General features: G+C 39.9%; 1 protein-coding gene across 1 annotated transcript; it reads left to right on the forward strand.

Moving 5' to 3' along the window:
* The first annotated feature begins 6,977 nt into the window (after positions 1 to 6,977).
* helt (helt bHLH transcription factor) lies at positions 6,978 to 8,696 on the forward strand. Its single transcript, XM_073479895.1, has 4 exons — positions 6,978 to 7,004; positions 7,587 to 7,691; positions 7,859 to 7,955; positions 8,221 to 8,696. The coding sequence occupies exons 1-4, from the start codon at positions 6,978 to 6,980 to the stop codon at positions 8,694 to 8,696; spliced, it is 705 nt and encodes a 234-aa protein (XP_073335996.1).
* Positions 8,697 to 21,261: the final 12,565 nt, after the last annotated feature.

The raw sequence follows: 21,261 nt of genomic DNA on the forward strand, positions 1-21,261 counted from the left end.
ATAAAAAGCAGTAAGAACAATATAAATGTTATAAATAGGAAACAAAAACTCCAAAAATATTTACACCATTGCTCATTTAGGTGCTGAAATTGCCTATTAGATACTGTTTTTACTCAAGTACTATTCATGTGGGTTACCTTTAGTCAAATAATATTTTAACACGATATCTTTAGTTTTACTGAAGTATGACTTTTGTGGTACTTTTTACAATACTGTTTATGACTCATACAACACTGTAAAAATACTTGGCTACAAGTAAAAGTCATGCATTCAAAACCTTACCTAAGTAAAAGTATGTTAGTAATATCAGCAACGTTTACTTAGGGATCAAAAATCATGCAAGTTTTACTATTAAATAAGATAAGACTAGACAAGACAAGACAAGACAAGACAAGACAAGATGAGATGAGATAAGATAAGATAAGATAAGATAAGATAAGATAAGATAAGATGAGATGAGATAAGATAAACATCACTACAGCAGCAAGGGTAATAGCAAAAATAGAAAGCATCAATTAAAACAGTAATAACAAATAAGTAGAAGATATAAAACATATGTAATTTTAAAAAAAGCAGTAAGAACAATATAAACCTTACATAAGTAAAAGTTAGTAATATCAGCAAAATCTTCTTAAAGTATCAAAAGTAACTAAAATAGTGACTCAATTTAACTATTTTATACACTGTTGGGGAGTTTAATCTACAGCAATACATCAAATTCTGTCAGATCATCAAATATTTGTAGCATCACTGTCCTGTGAGAGCTAAGTGTCTGCAAAACATAAACTTTTCACAAGCTTAGAAAAACAGTCTGTTTTCAGCTTTGTGACGTTGCATTTTCCAGCTAATGCGAGAACATCTTATTAGTTTATTTAGCTGATGAAGTAGGATAATTTTCTCAACTCCTACAGGGAGACTTATGAGACAAATGCACCCAAAGATTCAGTCATTATCCTCTCACCCTCCTGCTAATGGAAAGTCAGGTGAAGTTTTGCAGTCCACAAAACATTTCTGGAGCTTCACATTGAAACAGCGTTGCAGCGTTCTCCTAAACAACTGAAGTAGATGGGGACTCAATACAGCTCATTCGGCGTACTCCAGGGCCGGACTGGGAGACTTTTTCAGGCCAGGAGTCAGTCATGTAACCAGGCCACCCTGGCCTTGCCCACACACGCATGTTCACACCCACACCTACATGCATGGGCACGCATGCACACATGCACGCACGCAGGTACGCGCACACGCACACGCACGCACGCACACACACACACACACACACACACACACACACACACACACACACACATAGTGCATTCCAAATAGAAGTCCACATATGGGACCTATTGTACAATCTAAGGTTGGAATATACAGTAACTTTTATGTTTGGGCTGGTAAATACAGTAACACAACAATCCTCAGCAAAATCCCCTAACACACTTAATAGAAGAGAATAAAGGTTTTACATAATAAGTAGTGCCAAGGTTACAGCTATACATAAAAAGTCATGTCATGTAGAATATCAACTGCCTCATTGGCACATATTTTTTATGTGTAGCCTACAATATAACCTAATAAACAAAGACAACTAAGTCCAAATCAAACAATTAATCAGCTATGAGGGGACAGCCTTCGAACACATGTTCACAGAACACATGCACGCACGCACTGACAGACACATATATGCAATGTATAATACAGTCCGAGAGCATAGTTCCTAATAAGCAATCACATAATATTGACTGATATTTTATATAGGCTCTAATTATCATACCGGGGAATACTAATGAACCCCAACCCAAATCTAAGGTTGGAATACATAGCTTTCATGTTTGGGCTGGGATACATAACAGCAAGTCAGCAACAGATAGCAAAATTCAACAACACTAGCGCTTAATAGAATAATGCTGTAGTGCCAAGACAGCTATTATTACAAATGAGAGCCATTTATGTCAAATGGCAGTGCCTGGTGGTGTTCATATGTCTGCAACTTGTTGCATGTTGTTGCTCTACTGTAGAAATGATTCTGTACCTTCTGCCAGCTGCTCTGCACATGCTTCTCCTGAAGCACCAGCAGGACTGATGTCATCACCATCACCACCTTTGAATAGCACCACCTTGAATAGTTTTTCCATACACTATAGTTCATACAGTAAGATAGTGTAGCCTATGTCTCACTTGATTTGCCCTTGTATTCATATACATAATAATGGAATGATTATATCCCATTTGTTGCACAAATAAATAATTTCAAAAGCAGTAAATAAAAAAAAAAGTGGCTTGTAAATCAGTGATTTTAAAATCCCAATCCTTATTTTAATTTCAAGGCCAGGGCCTAGTAGGCTACATATTTACACTGTGTAAAAGTGTACAGCCTCAAGGACCCTTGGGGGTCCCTTCTTTCATATCTCATGTAGCTTCAGAGGCATTGTTACCTGTGAATTTATACATATAAGAAGAACAAACTATAACCCAAATCAAGTTTTCCTACGATATATTTCCTATAATGCGTGTCATTGATACAAAATAATATCATTTAATGTATTTATTCTCTTATATATTATAATGATAATATAAATAAAACTCCTGATTCTCAGTTTCTAGTGTCCATATGATCCATCTTTTCTATGTTGTGATTGTACTGACTGGATTTTCTCTGATATGAAATAGTTTTGGTTCTCTGTCACCTCACATTCCTGCTTTGATATGCCATGCTTTTGACATTAATAATATATTTGCTATTATCCTAAGTATATAAAACTGTAACAAGTCTCACTGTAGCTCCTTATCTCTACAATATCTTCTAGAGAGACACTGAAGTTCACTGAATGTACCACCGGAGGGAGCAGTTTTGCACTTTATAGGTGCTGCATAGGTCCTTAAAGGGCCAGTATGTAGTTTTGGAGAAGAAATTCAAACTCAGAATTTTAATATTCACAATATTAAGTAAATAAGTAATAATACAAACTCATAGATATTTGTCTGTTCCATAACTGAATAAACAAGCTGTTCTCAGAGGAAAAGGTCCCCAGAACACTGTTTGAAGATAGAAGGGCGCTGGGGTCTGCCACATATAAACAAAGTAAAACAGTATGAAACTGTGTTGTCCTTTAAGGTCAGTTTGTTTATTCAGTCATGAAAACAAACAGTTTGTTTATTTACATTCTCTTTCACAAAACTACATAGCGCACCAACAACTTTTAAAGAATTAAATCCTCTCAGACAACTTTTAATATTGTAAATACCCCCGCTAAATGTAGGTTTATTACAAGATGTGATAAAGTAGTGAATCTAAGATGTATAGTATCATATAGTAAATTAGTATTCCATGTCTGGGAAAAAAAAGGTGAGTTATTTTTCTAGCAAGACACAAAATCAGTGTGATATTCTGGTAAGTACATATGGAGTTTACAGGGATTTTTACTAGTTTTACCTTCTGGATGATGATGGTGTGATCAGATTTCATGAGATAAATGAAACATCCTTTTTTCCCCCTGTGTTTACAAGCTCTAACAAGTAAAACTTCAGTCTGTATTGCTGCTGTGTTTGTTTTCCAGAGGCGCCTGTAGCTGCTGAAGCATGCAGTCTGAACTGAGCTCCTCCGGCTCAATAATGGGGACCGTGTGAACTGCTGCAGTTCAGGCTGAGGGGGGCGCACCAAGCCAAAGGATTGTGTCCGGGACCCTCAAAGGTCACCACGGGTCAGAGCGCAGCGCCTGACAACACACACACAGAGTCCACACAGGCTGCTGTCACAAATTAGGCTCGGCTGGAGGCCTGTTTATGTTCTCCTGTAACGGGCCGGTGTACAGACGATAAAGTGACACCACAGGGAAAGAGAAGTCTTTAGTCATGTTCTAGTGAGTTGTTTGTCTTTAGGGATGTATGCATGTGTGGAGGAGCTTGCAATAAGCTATCGGTCAAAAAAAAAAAAACTTTTGTTTTTTTCATGCCGAACCAAACTTTTCTGTACCAACAGCACATGAGTTGAGTTGAGTTGCTCCATCAGTAAACTTTAGCAATATAAAAATGTGCAATATATTAATTTATTCAAATATTGTGATTTACAGTATAATTTATTAGTAGCCGACTGCAAGTATTTGGGAAATATCCCTCAATAAAGAATGATCTGATGGTGTACAGCTGTAGTATTTCCATGTTTATGCAGTTTCAGATTGATTTGAATGTATTTGTACTTTTAACAAATTTTAATGTGAATATCTCTTTATTTCTTCTTCGTGCTTTGTTTAAGCAATATCTAACTTCTCACATTGAACTGGCAGCTGTGTGTCAGCTTACATACAAGCTATCTTCAAGACCTCATGTGACATCAAGTAAAGTAGATTTTTAATTTTAAGTTGTTAAAACTTTTCAGCCCCTACAACTTAAATTTAATATTCTGCTTTACTCTCAGTTTCCTTGATTTTAAAAGTGAAGTCAGCTTTTAAAATTTAGAGTGTAGTAGAAAGAAAACAGGTCAAAAATGCCAAAATGTGAAATTCAAAGGGAGCAGATTTATCTCCAAGTACACCAAAAAGGAAAACAATAACATTTATACCCTCATTATTTTTATATGGTCTCATATCAGTGGAAGAAGAAACGTTAAAACTGTTTTTTCCTGTTAATATTGTCACAAAAGTGATTTTTTTTGTGGTTATACTTTGATTATTTTTTATCCTTTTAGAACTTTAAAATGACTTTACTTATTTCCATTAACATCCACTTATTAGCAGGTTGAGTATACAGCGGTGAGTCATTATAATATTTTATACTCTACCGTACCACACTGTACATTAGTACTTTAAACATACATTAAATACCGATAAAAGATGCAAATATTGTCTCATCTACACATGCGCAAAGATCGCAGCCATTCCGAATAACTCCAGCAAATTCGAGCAACATATCAATATATTTTTATGTGTAAATATTTGGAATGGTGCTGCTGCAAAACAACTATTCAAAACAATAAGCAGTTTTTTAAATGCAGCAATAACGACATCATTTCATAGCAGGTAGCCAAAAATATATACATATAAATGTGTAAATGTCGTGGCTGGACAAAACTTGTACTGAAAGGAGCCTTTTGATATTAATTTATGTATTAATCTGTAAAATCAGATACTTGTCAGATCATTTAACTAAATATTTTAACACGTTAATACAGTTTTCACATCACAGCTGTACAATAAATCCTGACGCATCATCTGGCCTCACTGGCGCACTTGACGTTACAAAGTCTGTCAGCAAAAACTTCCAGTGTTTAATTCAGTTTTTAAAAAGAAGCCACAGCACACAAGTCCCTCAATATTTCAAAGGACAAACACATAAAAAGTGTTAAAACTGCACAGTCAAGTAATTGGATTTTATGCCCCCGTCCCGTCTCGCTCGCGCTTTTCTCTCCATGGTGCTCTAAAAAACTCTCCAAACGCTTCAGATGTCTTGTGAGCCTTTTATTTCTCGATCTCCGCTGCTTTTTATTCTTCGACATTGCTCGCAGGATCAAATATATCCAAGCACGGAGAAAGTATCGAGATTAAAACGTTCTCAGTGGGAAAAAAAAAAGAGAAAAGAATCGGAGCAAACTGTTTTGGCGCATGAGAGCAGTGTGAGTCTGTGTGGAGCGCACACAATAAACCTGTTGTTAACCTTGCTGTGAAAATATGTTTGAAGAAAACAGCCAATTGTTGTATGAAATGTATTCAAGTATAAAATAATGCCCTTTGTTTGGGGGGAAAAACTTGAGCAATGTGAGGGTACAAAAGTCCCCTGTGGCATTTACTAGCACCCTTTGTGCAGTTTGCGCTTTGGCGTCTCCACTTGGCGCATTACCCAGGCCCCTTTAAACGCGATTGTTTCTTTCTTTCTAATGACATTTACCGGATCAAAACATGCTGTTAATTCGATCAGAAAGCTTCACCCTTCATAACAATGGCAGTATAATTTCTCCCAAAGTTTGTTAAGTTGACCGAAATTAGGCAAATGAATAGGGGTCTCCAGGCTACCCATCTTGCAGGTGACGGGGAATAATGCGCGTTCACACCAGCTGCATTCTTCTTTATTTCTCCCTTTCTTTCACAGCATTATTAAAATTTAGGCCAATGAAACTATTCATTCGACTGAATAGACATTTTCTTATAGGATAATAGGATACAAATTGAGCCTCTCCAAAGAGTCTCCAGTGGTGGGTAACCCTCGTGTGCCAGAGGCTGCTGGAGACGCTGGCCTTGACGCAGACGACGCTCGTGTGCCAGGGCTAATCACACACCTGCCGAGGAGTCCAACAAAATAAAGAATGTAAACAAAAAGCTTGCCATCTCTCATAAAAGATGGACGTGTCACCAAGTCGTGTGAGAAACGCCGAGAACAAACGGGGGGACTCCGTCTCCAAAAGATCTCCCCTGAACTTGGCGGAACAGCCTATTAAAGGCTTACTTAATTACTCTAATGACACTGGACAGGCCTTAAAACTCGGACCGGGCTTGGATGAGAGTTAAGATCGCTTGCTGGGATTTGTAAACAGGCGATCGTGTGAGAAACGCGAGTTGGAAGAAAGAGGGTTTCTTTTTTCGCCGGCTTTGTTTTCAGTGCGCACAGTGCGCCCCGCCGGATCAGGCGATCCCAACGCTCACTTCTTATTTCCCGCCTGGGTTGTTACTATGCAAATAATATTCCGAAAGTAATCACGTGTCTTTTGAACAGCCACGTGGATTAACAAAGCAGGTTTGCCCCCCTGCCAGCCCATGGCTTTAGATTTTTACTATTTCTTTAACTGATCCTAAATGCACACATTTACCCAATGCATGGCTCTAATCCCATGGAATAATTTACACCGTGAATGCCGGAGTCCCTTGGATGATCCCTTTATAAGGACCCGTTTTCCACTCGAACCTCAGTCTGCTTCATCTCCTACCCGAGCAACACATCTCTGCAACCTCCGGCTGAATTGATTTTTTAACAAGATTGACAGAAATTCGTCGATGGCATCTAAGATGAAAGACAGGAAGGTACGCGCTCCTTGTGCGCTCTGACTTTATGAGGACTGAACTGTTCTGGCAACGCGGCACTTTTAACACTTTTGAGTCACTTTATGGACTTTTGTATTTCAGTATTTACATCGAATATTGTTTAACTACAACTTGGAGTAATTCTCATGCTAGAGGAGGGGAGATTTATTGTCTACTGCCTCTGTGGCGCGCGTTTCAGGATCACTTCGGCGCGCACTGATTTAAAAGTAGCCTGTCTGACACTTACGGGATATTTGTGAACTATAATGTGCTAAATTTGGCTAAAAACACTTAAAATTTACTAAATTTACTTTAAGAGTTTTACAACATTTCCAATCAGGCTTCAGAGTTATGAAAACTGGCCGGAGCGCAGATGCCCGCCGCGCGCCCTGGAGCTGCTCAGCGCGCGGCGCGCAAAACTCTCCGAGATTATAAATCATCCAGTTAAAGGCGGCAAACATTTTATTTCTTCTCATTCAAACCTTCCTGACTGTTTTGTATTTTAGTATGTCTGATAATTAGCTTTAAAAGAGGTGTAAATGTTATTGTGTGCTCATGTTTTCTCTCTTCTTGTTTCCACAGAGAACTCCCATCTCTCACAAAGTCATTGAGAAACGAAGACGGGACCGCATTAACCGCTGCCTTAACGAATTAGGAAAAACAGTTCCGATGGCACTCGCAAAACAGGTATTGTAAAAATGAAAGTGTATATTTTGTGTAACAGATATCTCACTTATTATACAATATTTAAAATTTAGAAACAAAATGTCCTTGAACCAATCTTCATCAAAGAAGATGGTGATGTATCCGCAGCCAAACAGTTTTTAATGTTGGTTTTCTTGATTTTTTGTCAGAACTCTGGAAAACTGGAGAAGGCTGAAATCTTGGAGATGACAGTTCAGTACTTGAGAGCGCTCCACTCAGCGGATTTCCCCCGCGGGAGAGAAAAGGGTGAGTCAACTTTTCACCGAGCTGCGAAACTTTACGCATCCCGACGGCACATTTCTGTTAATACATTTTGTGACAATTTCCACAACGCTGATTAGATATAAATATGAATTATTCGTGTATTTGAGTAATTTATAGTTTGACCTCACTTATATGTGTACAAGTCCATCTTTACGCAGCGGAATCAGACCGCAACACGCTGCGCCAGACTCGTTAATCGTCTCATCTCTTCGGGGTTTTAACCGCTGCTCTCTGTGACTCCTTCCAGGTGAATTGCTGGCTGAGTTCGCAAACTACTTCCACTACGGCTACCACGAGTGCATGAAGAACCTGGTGCACTACCTAACCACAGAGGACAGGGCTGAAACCAAAGACATCAAGTACGCACGGATCCTCGCCTTCTTACAGTCCAAGTCCCGTGTGGTCACAGAGCCCGTGTTCGGCTCCATCGGCTCGATGCCGGAACCGTCCGACTACCTCAGCCAGCTGCACTCCTCCCCGGAGCACCAAAGCCACAGCCCGTCTGACTCCGTGTACCAGCAGAGTCCGCCGGGACACTTCTCCTGGCACAGCTCGGCGCGCAGCCCGGGCATCTCGTACCCAGCGGTGCCTCTGTCGGCGCACACGCAGCAGCACGGTGGATACTTGTCACCGGTGCAGGGACTCGATCACCACTACTTCAACTTCATCGGTCACACGCACGCAAACACGTTTAGTTTGCACAGTGCGCAGCACGCCATGTGAATACTTCTGCTGTGTTGTTGTTATTGTTGTTTTTATTTATATATTTGTGAATGATGGAAAATAGATCCTGTACATGGTGTAAATAAATATTTCTGACTAAAATTCAGCTTGTTCTGTCATCGTTTACGCTCATTTTGAGATGGTTAGGTGACGCTTTAAGTGCGTAAATCCACAGATAAGAAGCAGTCACAGCCATGTTACCCTCCTGTGAGGAGAACAGTGCTTAGAAAAACATCTTCAAGTGCAACTTTGTGAGAAGACGTTTCAAAATTTTAAATCTTTAGGAAATTACTAATCATTTTACTAAGTAGAATTACTGAAAATGAACCAACATCTAAACAAGTAAAGTCAATATATATATTTTATTTTTATGACATAAAATGGACCAAAAGTAGCCCAGTAAATTATGACTGTTTGGAAAATTGTGCACAAGTCAGACTCAAACGCTTCTCTATTTGTGGTGTTTATCACTACTTTTTCTTCCATCTCATCCACAGGCCTGTTTATGAGCTGATCTGTGGCTCTAATGTCTAATATTTATGAATAGAAATGGAGAAAACACACAGCCAAACAAGAGCTTACATAGAGTTTTATAGCATAAATGAAACAAAAGTAGTAAATTGACTGTTTGGAGTAGAGTGAACAAGTCAGACTGGGCTCATCATTTGTGGTGTTTACCACTATGTTTCTTCAGTCTCGTCCACAGGCCTGTTTATGAGCTGATCTGTGGGTCTAATGTCAAATATTTCTGACTAGAAATAGAGAAAACGAACAGCTAAACTAAGAGCTTACATATATTTATGATATAAAATGAAACAAAAGCAGTAAATTATGACTGTTTGGGGCTCGAACTTGATCAAAAGCTACAAAACCTTCACTGTTTTTCACTACTTTTCTTCAGTTTCATCCTCAGGAGCTGTTTATGGGCTGATCTGTGGGTTTAATGGGTGTCTCAGTGGGTTCCAGGGGGCAGACATGAGCCTGATTCCCACTGGGCCACCCGCTCCTGACTTAAACAAACCTGCAGTTAACAAATCCATTGACACTGTCAGTACTCCCCCTTCCTTAAAATTCTAATCTGTCACTCAATACAAAACCATTTTTGGATGTAATGAGGGAAAACAAGATTTTAGTTTTAGTAAACATTCATTTTTTGTGTGTGAAAAGTTGCATTTTCTACAGAAAATAGGATAAAAGTTGTTCTGCTTCTGAACTTTGGCCAAGTTATTCTATTTCCACATGTTCAGGGAAATTAGTTTGACTATTAATCAGGAGGAGAGACAGCCAGAGAAGTAAAAGTTGGTGCTTATTTACATGTAAAACTTCTTCTTTCAGAGCAGTGTTACGTTAAATCTGTCAGATCTGTGAGCTCTTAAGCCTTTTAAACTTCTCAAGGAAGCCATATTGGGCACAGTTACTGATCGAAAGGGCCTTTTACCTCCCACAGAACAAGGATCAAAAAGAGAATTGTTTCTGCCAAGCTTGTGTCCTGCTATACGTGAACCGCACAGTCTCAATAAATGCATTAAACTGCTTCCAGGCTCCTAGTTTCTGTGTTTCTCTAAGTAAGTTGTATAAAAGAGAGAAGTTAAAAAAGAGAGCATGGAGGGGGGAAACTCCTTGTTGTTTTCTTAACTAAGCAGCCCCATTGTGGTGCATCTGAATGGGAAACAATCTCTGCGTCCTTGTGCTTTATCCTTGAGTGATTGCGAAGAAAAATAATCAACACCATGAAATCAAAGTTTCTCTCTAAGGGGAGTTCAAGAAAACAGTTTTTTTTCCTGCCAGTTTCTTTAAGAATCAAAGCTAAAATCATTGCAAATATCTCTACTCTTGTGTCATGTTAGTGAATACACCTGGACGTGCTGCTACAAGACAACAAGAAAGGTGAGTTGTAGGTGTGTTGACAGATATGATGGATGGAAGAATGGTTTCTGGGTGGATGGGTAGATGACAGATGCATGGATAAGTCCACATTAACCGCCTGGATGGTTGGATAAACCCACATTAACCAGCCCCTCACCAAAAAAGACAAGCAACAAGAGAGCAAATGAAAGAAATGAAAGACAGTGTCCACGCAGATGGAAGAAAGTGACAATACGATAAAAGAGAACGGGCTTTTGAAGGAATACTTGGATCCAATATTGGTTTAAATCCTGACTCCAGCCAGGAAAGAAAAAGACTCATGTTCAGCCAAATGAGAAAGATTTAGCCGCAGCACCTCACATGAATAATAATAAATTGAGCACGGACAAAAAAAAAAAAAAAAAGGATTGTCATGTAAACTGAGCCGCAGCTTCGGTTTGAGAATGTTTGTCTTTCACATTAATATCACACGCTGAACATCAACAATCAGCTCTTTAGAAATATTATTCATCACCGGAGTGTCAAAGGAGAACTCACACTTATACACAATTTATAGTCTGATGAGCATGAAGTCGGGCCAGTTCATGAGGGAAGATTTGTCACACTGTGGAAAGAGGAGCAGCGGCGGGAATTTAGTCAATAAACCAAAACCAAAACACATCTTTGTTGAATAAGTTGCACTATTTTGAGAAATTGTGCATCAATTTCTAAAACAATCTACTTTTGTTTTTGTTTTTTCTTACAACAAACAATAAAAAGTTCTGTGTTGATTTACTGTGATATGATTTTTACAATATTGTCCTGCATTAAGTCAAATATCTGTATTTTACTCTGCAGTTATCTGCACTCACTAGATACTTCACACCAGGTGCCTAACTTTGTTCCCTCAATAGAAATGTTTGTATTTTATTCTTAACAGCAACTTCTGAACCTCTTATTATCCTCTTCTTGTAATTACCTTTGTCTCATACACTTTATAGCTACTATTTATGTTGGTGTATTGAGTATTAAGTATTGTTTATTCAGTTTATATTAGTAGATGTTTCTTAAGGTGCTTTTAAAGAAGAGGAGAAGAAATGAAATAACATTTAATGAAAAATGAGTTTAGCTTCCGTAAAGTCTTGCTTTCAAACATTTTGTCATTTTGTGTAGAAAAATGTTCTGGGTTCATTTTTCAGAACTTAATTTGCTTATCAAGTTTCAGAGGTAACAAGGAACAGAGGTGGAATGTTTTGATATTTTAAGTTGATTTTGCTGATAACATTTTTGTATTTTTAACTTTCTCTCACTGTGTTTGTGTGAACACAGCATGTACATGGGCACATATTGCAGCACACGTGTGAATATATACGTATACTACAGCTGAGTGGTTCTCAATTTAAGGGTCAGGCCCAAAAATTAATCTAAGGGGTCACAAGATCACTAAAAAAATCTACTTCTTACTGAGTCATTTCTGCCTGTAACTGGAGTCCCTACAGTTAGAGACAAATCTTCTGTAAGTAAGTCGTACAATCATCTTTACAACATTTATTTGGATTAAATACATACAAAATTATAACATATTTATTACACATTAAAGATGTTAATTGGTGGCTCCTGAAACCTTTGGAAACAACCCAACTAGCTGTTTTCCCCCATTTTCAGTCTTTATGCTAAGCTGACCACCTGCTGACTAAAGACACAAGACTGGCATCAATCCTCTCATCTGCATCTCAGCAAGAAAATTAATTCTTCTTCTAGTCTGTTTCCCAAGATGTTGAACTATTCCTGAATATGGGATACTCTGCTGTCACCCAGAGGGTCCCATAAGTGTCTGTAGGCTCCTGTTTTGATCTTTGTACCCATACGAGCATCGAAGTCAGGCTTAGACGGTTAGCTAAGCTTCTGAGAGGACAACAGCAAATCTCCTTTACACCATGGTGTAGTGTGTTTGTGTTGCCTGTGTGTGTGTGTGTGTGTGTGTGTGAGTGAGTGTGTGTGTGTGTGTGGGCATGTGAGCATGTGTGTGTTTGTGTGTGTGTGTGAAGGAGGGGTACAGTCGAGCTTTGGGAGCGAAGCCAAAGAAAGTCCACAAGCTGTGAGAAATCTAACAGTCAGCAGCGCTGGTTGGTAATCAAAGTCCTCCAGTGGCATCGGATCTCCGCCGGCTCACCTCAGGATGGGTCGTCTGATCTCCAGCATGAAAAGACAGAGACAGAGAGAGCGAGGGAGGGAGGGAGGGAGGGAGGGGGGGAGAAGAAGAAGAGAGGGAGAGAAACACTGAGAGATAGAGGGAGTGTTAAGAAAAGGGGGGAAAAGAGGGATGAAGATCATTCCCACAACAGATACCACTATCTCACAGGGTTGAAAGGGCCCCCTTTCTGTACAGCCCTCACCCCCACCATCTCCTCCTCCTTCTCCCCTCCCCTCCCCCTCCCTCTCCTTCTCCCCCCCTTCCTCTTACCAATAATGCCAAAACTTGGCAGCCAACCCAGCAGCACATGAGCAACAGTTTCCCATCAGAGAGAGGCAGCCATCCTACTGCCTTGGCACCAACGATGTCTGAAGAATGACGGGCACTGTAAGGAGAGAGCAGACATGAATGGAGTCTGTTAGGAGCAGAAAAAAACAGCACATATCAATGCCTTTTGGTTGTCTGGTGAGAGCACATCACTGAGCAGAGTGTGAAGTGACAGTATCTGATCAGATTTTTGGAGATAAGCAGAAAATAATCATAATTTTCTTTCATAACTTTCTTTTTTTCTCAAAGATATCATCTATGAGAGTTGCTGTACGAGGATTTTTGAATAGTCCCCTCTGCCCCCTGCCAAGAGATGAGGGCTTCACCTTTCTGCACTTGGCACAACCCTCTATGTGCTCACCAGCAATGCCATCAGATTATGCAAATCCATGGAGATGTCCCATTCAGCACCACCTCCATTTAGAAACTGAGATATTTGAGCCAAAAAATGAATAGAGCGATAAAAGAGGCAGTGTTTTAGAGGAGCCAGAGCAGCGAGGGGTCAAAGACATCTCCGATATAAATGGAAACATAATGAATACTGTACAGAGCGTCCCACTGTGGACCATCGTTTCAGTCACACCCTCGCCTTTCTTGCTAATTGTCTTCTTTTCTGTTGTTTTGTTAAGTTTTTTATCGTGACAATTGGAGAAATATGGAGGCAGCATGGGAACAGTCCAATAAGCGTGCAACAACACACTAAAGAAAAGAGCTAAAAGAGTTAAAGAAACAAAAAAAAAGAAAAAGAAAAACAACAAACAAAAAGAAACAAACTGGGACCAAACTCTTTGTTATTCATGGGAAAAAAAGAGCAAGCTTGTTAACTTGCACAATTAAGGCATCATTTGCCAAGAGAAAGTGCACCTCTTTGTTTTTGGGGGGACAAAAGGTTGAGAGAGCGTGTTTCAGATCGGCGCTGTGAGTTTTCACGAGGGTGGGTTTGGTTATCTGGCGTGCCACAACAAGGGGCACTTTTGTCACGAGCACAGACAGTGTGACATCGGAAAGTGCTCAAGATAAATCAGGTGATTTTGCATGGTAGTTAGACAAAGAGCGCCATACATTCCTGTGTGTGTTTGTAAAGGGGGTATTTGTTAAAAGGAGGCAAATAATAACACCGTGTGAGTAATTTCACAAGACGTCTCCAATAGAGTGGCATAATTTATGATTTAAGGCCTTTTTGTTCAAGGCTAATGGCATTAAGTTTGACAACATCAATAAATTATTCAGATTTGGAAGAATATGTTAAATTAAAGAACCCTTTATAAAGATATTTTGCACTCGTTTACTCTGTTTGGAAAAATTATCAGCAGAAATCCGATTTTTTTTACATTTTTGTGCAACATTTTGTTTTTGTTCTGACGCTTTAATCACACAACTTTTCTTTACAACACCGTGTTTCTCTCAGCAGCCACAATCAGACATTTTTCATCGAGAACGTTTTTAATTAACAGGAATTTGTTTTGGTGCAGTTGTCAGAACAGCAAACTGAAGAAATGAGACTATAATGGCACTCAGTAGAGCGTATACCTCCGCCAAGGCCCAACAGTCCCCTTTTGTACTCACTCACCACCTAAATATGCCTGATTCTTTTCATCAAGATCCATGCATTGTTCCCTGAGAAATTAACTATAAAGTCATAAAACACCCTATCTCACAATTTTTAAGAAAGTCAGAAAAAATTCCTGGATGCGTCCTTTTATCCAGATCAGCACCAAAATGTAATGGGGTCTATTATGGGCTGAGACCCATCCTCCACCTAAGTTTCATGGATATCTGTTCAGTGGTTTTTTGTGTAATCCTGCTGACAAACAAACAAACACACAAACAAACGGACACAGGTGATGAAAACATAACCTCCTTGTTGGAATCAAAATACAACATTTACTCCTGGTGGACGCAATAATTATCACAAATATAGTATGAATTTAAAATATACCATATTACAAACTTTCCAAAATATTTTTTACACATTAAATATGTTATTTTAACCCATCAATTTGTTAAACATAGAATTTACATTTTTCACCACAAAGCAGTAAATTCTTTATAACATTTTCGAAAACAATCTTGTCTTTTTCTTAATGTTTATGAATTATCGTTAGAAACGAACCTGCCAACACATTTCCTGTTGTTTTCAAAATGTTGCCACTCTTTGAGAACTAGACGTCTCCATCTTGAGGAGCAACTTTGACATTTTAATTACAACTCCTTTCTAACAAATAAGTTGTCCCTTAAACACACAAACAAACACAGACGCTCACATTTATTGTATCAGGACAGAACCAGAAATCCAAAATGCTGGAAAGTAACTAAATACATTTGCCCTACAGTACTTTAAAGGTGCACTATGCAACTTTTTTTCCAGGCCTTTAGAGGGAGACAGAGCTCTTGACACAATAATGACATATTTCTTAACACTTCAATTTGATGCTACTACAACTTCAACTTCACAAATGCTACAGTCCATTCTACAGAACTAGCCCTTTAGTTAACACAACAAACATTTTCTGTGCTCCTGGTCAAACAAAATTTGAGTGACTGCAGGCCTTCTAGACTAGAATCTGAGCTTTTATCTGGAAATAATTCAATTATCCTGTAAACTGCTCTCGTTTCTGTCGTCACTTCACTTTTTATTTCCCGGCATCACGCACTCTTAACTCGCCTCTTTCTCCTCTTTTCTGCACGAGGAGCTCAAGATCTCCAACAGCACTGGAATTCCCATCTTAGGATTCAATGAGGAGAGCCGTCCTTTCAGCTTCAATCACTCTCGTGCTTCTGAAGCTGCATTCACGTGTGAAGGTTTCTTTGAGAAAGCCTTTAGGTTGTACTGAGGCCGGTTTATTCCTGTCAGATATCGTTCTCGAACATAACGCTTCAGTGGCGCAAGGAGAATATGAAAACCGACAACGTGAATCGGGAGAATGCAACATGAAGCTCTTTGGGAATGTGAAAGGCTGTGTGTGTGTGTGATGTGGTCAGACGGTCACAGCTGAGGCACCTGACAAACTTGACGCCCCAGTCGACTCTTTGCGGGGCCAAAAAAGAAAGGGTAAATAAAACCCAGAGGTCCTAATGTGCTCCCTGTGCGCTTGGCTGGACTCATGAGGGGCGAGCATGCCATGGTCGCCCTTTTGTCCGGGGAGATGACGGCCGCTCCTCTGTGTTGAGCTGCGTCCGGGGCCAGCGTAGGGCCAGTGAGGGGGGACCCCAGGGCTCGACAGGTCACCCTCTGAGGTCACGATCTGAGTAACCAATCCAGAGAAAGAAATAAAGCAGAAATAAAGATTGGCAGCCAGCGAGGGTCGAAGACTTCACCTCAAGTGACTGCATGTGGTCAAACTGAATGAGATCCTGCAAATATATTTTCTCGTGTGAATGTCGATAGTGTGACTGAACGCTTTTAATTTAACTGAAAGAGCTGTGTTTTGTTGGAGGGGGGAGCAGCTTTAGGATAAATGGAGATAAAGAAGAACCAATGAAAGACTTCATTCAAAGACGAGAGCAGAGAAACTCAGAGAGAATGGTAGCTAATGACAAAACAAGAAAAAGTATCATACATTTGAAGACTTTCCTTTGGTTTTAAAGTGTTTAACAGTCCGACTGGTCGTATTTGGCAGTGGTCATCGTGGTGGTCATACCCTCACTGACCTCAGCGTGACCTTCACAGCAGGGCACCCATGTCCGACACCGAGAACACGATGCAGCACAACGCAGAGTGTGGAACAACAACCACATGAGGCAGTAAATCAGTTTGAAACAACACGAGTCATTCGAGACTGACAGAGCTGCCACAAAACAACCTTTATATATATATAACCTCCATGGCTTCCGATCGATCAGTGAACATTTTGAATATATAGATATATTGTATGTATATGTATATTTTAGTAAATCCTCATAAGTGTGAGTATTTTATGGCGTATACACGCAGTAATCAGACAAACCAACAGCAATCTCTGCCTGTGAGACTTCGAGTGTGCTTATGCAATTCTCCAAAATTACCTACACCAAGGAGGTTAAGTTTTCAGCCATGTCTGTTTGTCTGTTTGTTGGTTTGTCAACTAGATTAGACAAAAACTCCTGAAAGAATTTACACGTAACTTGGATGGACAATGGTTCTTGGCCCAGAATAGACCCCATTAACTTTTAGGGTGGATCTGGATAAACGGACGGATACAGAAATGTCTTCTCACTTTCTTTAACGTTGTGTCATAGGGCCTTTTCTCTTTATTGTGGTTAATTTCTCTGGGAAAATCGCCTGGATCTTGATGATAAAAATCAGGTGTAGGGCTTGTTAAGGTCACTGGTATCTTTGAGTCGGCACAATTTGATGCGGATCCTAATAAAAATCTGGATCTGGCAGATATAAACTGGTTTTCATTGAGGGTAGTTTCTTTTTAAGTTATATATGGTAACAAATAGGATATTGGATTAGGCTTAGGGGACTGTTGGACCTTGGTGGAGGTATGCGCTCTAGGGGGTGCCATTTCAGTCTGAATTGTTTTGTTTTAAGTATATGTTGAGCTTATTTTGCAGACAGCAGTAGAGAGATCACAGGGAATGGTCAGAAAGAGGCAGACATGAAACACCAAACACCTTGCTGACAAGATAGATCTCAAACCTGTAGGCCACCAGGGAGCACTCATGATCCGGAGTTTTGATAATAATAAAAATAACATTATTTATTCAAGTTTTTTGTGAGTTTTTAGTGAGTTTGGTGCATTTTACCAAGTCAACATGTTGCTTGTAACATTATACCTTCAATAAAATGACCAAACTGCAAACATTTCGAGTGTTTGCACCATTATAATTTCAATTAGGCTACATATATATGTATTTGTATTGTTTGTGCTGTTTATCTACATGTATGTAGAAACAGTAGTTTTAATTTTACTGTGCACAGACAAAAACATCTTAACCTTGTAACATCTAAACATCCTATAACCATGACAAAAGTTAATGCAGTGATTCGACTTTTAGTTTCAGTTGCAAATTTATATTGACTGTTGTTTTTACAAAAAGTGATTGATCGTATCGTTCCTAATATTTCAGATAAATGTATGTTTTCTATTGTCATATTAGGGTGGAAAGTTAATTCAGGATCTTGTGACATTATAACATGAACATTACAAAACAATCTTAATGAAATTATTTCATTTTAAACGGTGAGACGCAGCTGAAACCTCTAGTTCAAACACGTTTACTGTAGAAAATGAGTTCTACTCCCACTGTCAGCACGGAGCCAACACACACACAAAGGAGTGTTGTTTTATACCAACATTAATTCCCATTAGGAAAACAAACAGGGGCTTGAGAGTGCATCATTCAGAGGTATCTGCTGCACCCAGAGTTGGCAGCTCTCCCTGCCAACGTGCCAACATCGGGGGTGACTCTCAGGGCTTCCCGAGGCGGAGCTGGGATCCATTCAGACAACGATTAAACAAACTGCTGCTCAGATTCAATTTTTACCTTGTTTGGTAACAGACTTTAATTTAGACGAAGCCTTTAAAGACTTTAGTGTCACTACATATTGTTGATTCAGTACATGTTTATGTGCATTTGCTTAATAAAGACAACATAGCAAAGTTATGAGTATATAAATAGAGGAATCACCAGACACATTTCTTAAGCTTTGTGCAATTTTCTCATTCATTTTGAAGAAAGTTTGAAAAGCTCCCATTATGTTATCAGTCTCACAGAGATAACAGCAAACTTACAAAATGTTTGTACATTTGAAAGGAATCTTTGCTCTAAAATAACCATAAAATAAAACCATGGCTGCAAGAAAGTTGGGATGCTTTGGTTCTCTAGCATAAAGGGACTTAAATTCAGTTTCGTTTTGTAACCCTGGTGTTGTAAAGTGACAAATTAATAACCCTTTAACCTTTTCACATGTTGCGGGCATCAGATTTATGAGAGTATATTTACAAAAAACGTTAAAGTTTAGAGTTTAAAAATAAAATATCTTGTCTTTGTAGTGTTTTTAATTGAATATAGGTGGAAAAGAACTACAAATCATTGCATTGTTTTAATTAAAAGGTCCTACTTGTAAGGAAGTTGATTTTTGAGTCTCATTCCCAGCTTATCAAATACTGACACTTTGGGATTTCAGGTCGGGTCGGCCACCATCTGAAAGTGTCAGTATTTGACGAGGTAGGAATGAGGCTTAAAAGTTTCACAACTTTTTTGGGTTGTAAGAACAAATTCAAAAAGGAAAGGAAAAGCATAAAGATAAAACCATTTAAAACTTTCTATCTCCTGAACGCTGGGCTAAAATGCCTGGTCTATAGGATTCGGTTGTGTATTCTCTACTAAAATCCAGCGGTCGACTGCGAATATAGGAGGATTAAAAACAGCACATCGTTTGTGGGGAGAAGACACCCGCAGATAACTTTCTGAATGGCCGCTTACGCTTCTCCTTTTCTCTCCCCATCATGAGATGGGAGAGGAGAGAAAAAGGACTAACAAGATGCACATTTTACATTGAAAACTGTTATTGTTCCCCTCCTAATCTGGCCCACCATCTGAGAGGAGGGCTGCGCTAAAGAGCGGGGGGCTTTAATGGGAGGACGAGAGCCAACTCAGGGGACAGGGGAGAGAAAGAGGGGGAGGCGGGGGGGAGGGTTGGTCTTTGGCTTTAAGGAGGGGATCAGTTGGGAAGTGTAGAATGGATGTTTCTTTTTCTCTATGGGGGGAACTTTGTATTTGACTGTTGTTTGTATCTGTCTTTCAGGGGCCTGATCCCCGTGGGCCTGGACAGAGAGATGCCTCTATATGTGTTTGTGGAGGAGTGAGTGTGTCTATATGTGTGTGTGTGTGTGTGAGGTAGAGAGAGAGGGAGAGAGAGAGAGAGAGAGAGAGAGAGAGAGAGAGAGAGAGAGAGACTGATGGTGGGATCTACCCCTCTTCTTTCCTACAGCTGCAGCTCAGCGGATTAGCCGTCATCCACAAGGCAACATTACACAAGTAGCCTTTGAACAAAAGTCATGGATACTATTAATGATATGGTAATCCGTAATGGAGCTACCTCCCAGTAGTGATTATACTGACATGGGAAGAATGTCCAAGAGTCCTGGACGCAACTACCCAAACAACACTGTGGCTATTGTTGGCAGGCCTGGTCTGAGGCCTGCACCTACATCCACTGGCATCAGTCGACGAACAATCCCTTCCTCCTACACACACACACACACACACACACAAACTGCCCCCTGCTTTCTTGACACCCTTCCCTCCACCCCGATCACCCTATGAATAAAAATGAAAACCCAAAAATGGATGTAGAGAAAGAGAGGGAGGGAAAGGGTGGGAGCGGAGGGGAGAAAAACAAAGTGTCTTGGCCGGGATCAGCCGGGGATTTCTCCCTATGTGGTTCCCACACACTGACTCGAGCTGGATCCCTCCTCTCCTCTCTGTCTCTATCCCCGGTCCCATCCTTTCTCCTCATAGCCGGGGAAGACCACACAACAACTGAATGATTTCATGATTTAATCTGGGACGGTGGTGGAGAGGATGAGAGTTGAGTCAGTGCTCCTCTTTTCATTCCTGGGGTGCGACAAGGCAGCGTAGTGGGTGTGTGCTGGGGTGGAGGGTGGAGGTGGAGGTGGAGGTGGGGGTGGGCGAGAGGCCACTGTTTGCCTGGGTAAATGTTCTCCGTTGGACAGGCTGGGTCACAGCAGGGGTGTTTAACCCTAAAAACTTGCCTCTTTTAAATACAATTAACCAATTTCTCTGTTCAGTGCAGCCACTAATCCACTCTGATGTTACTGAGGTGAACACACTCAGGGGAGCTTGAGTGTAACAACTGTGCATAATGTTATTTACGCATGAAGTATGTATGATGCACTTAGAAGTTTCAAGAAATGATGTGCTGGATAACTGAACCAATAACCAATAACATGCATTTTTGTGTAAAACCAACAGATTAGAGTGTTTGTAGCCTCGTGACTCCCTGAGCCCTCTTTAACTACCCCCCCAAAAAAACATACTTAGCTCCATAAGTCCTGACTTTTTATCATTTCATTAGCATTATTTATAAACATGATTTTTAAGTCATGAAACCTTTCAGAAGTCAGCTTCGTTCCACATGAGGACTTTTGAATCCACATGTGAAGAAAAGCATGCGTTTTCCAAAATGTAACCAATAGCGTCTTTTTATCAGAACCACCCCTCCGCCACCGCCGCAACATGTGAGCG

Source organism: Pagrus major, chromosome 1 (genome assembly GCF_040436345.1).
Source record: "Pagrus major chromosome 1, Pma_NU_1.0".
NCBI classification, from domain to species: domain Eukaryota; kingdom Metazoa; phylum Chordata; class Actinopteri; order Spariformes; family Sparidae; genus Pagrus; species Pagrus major.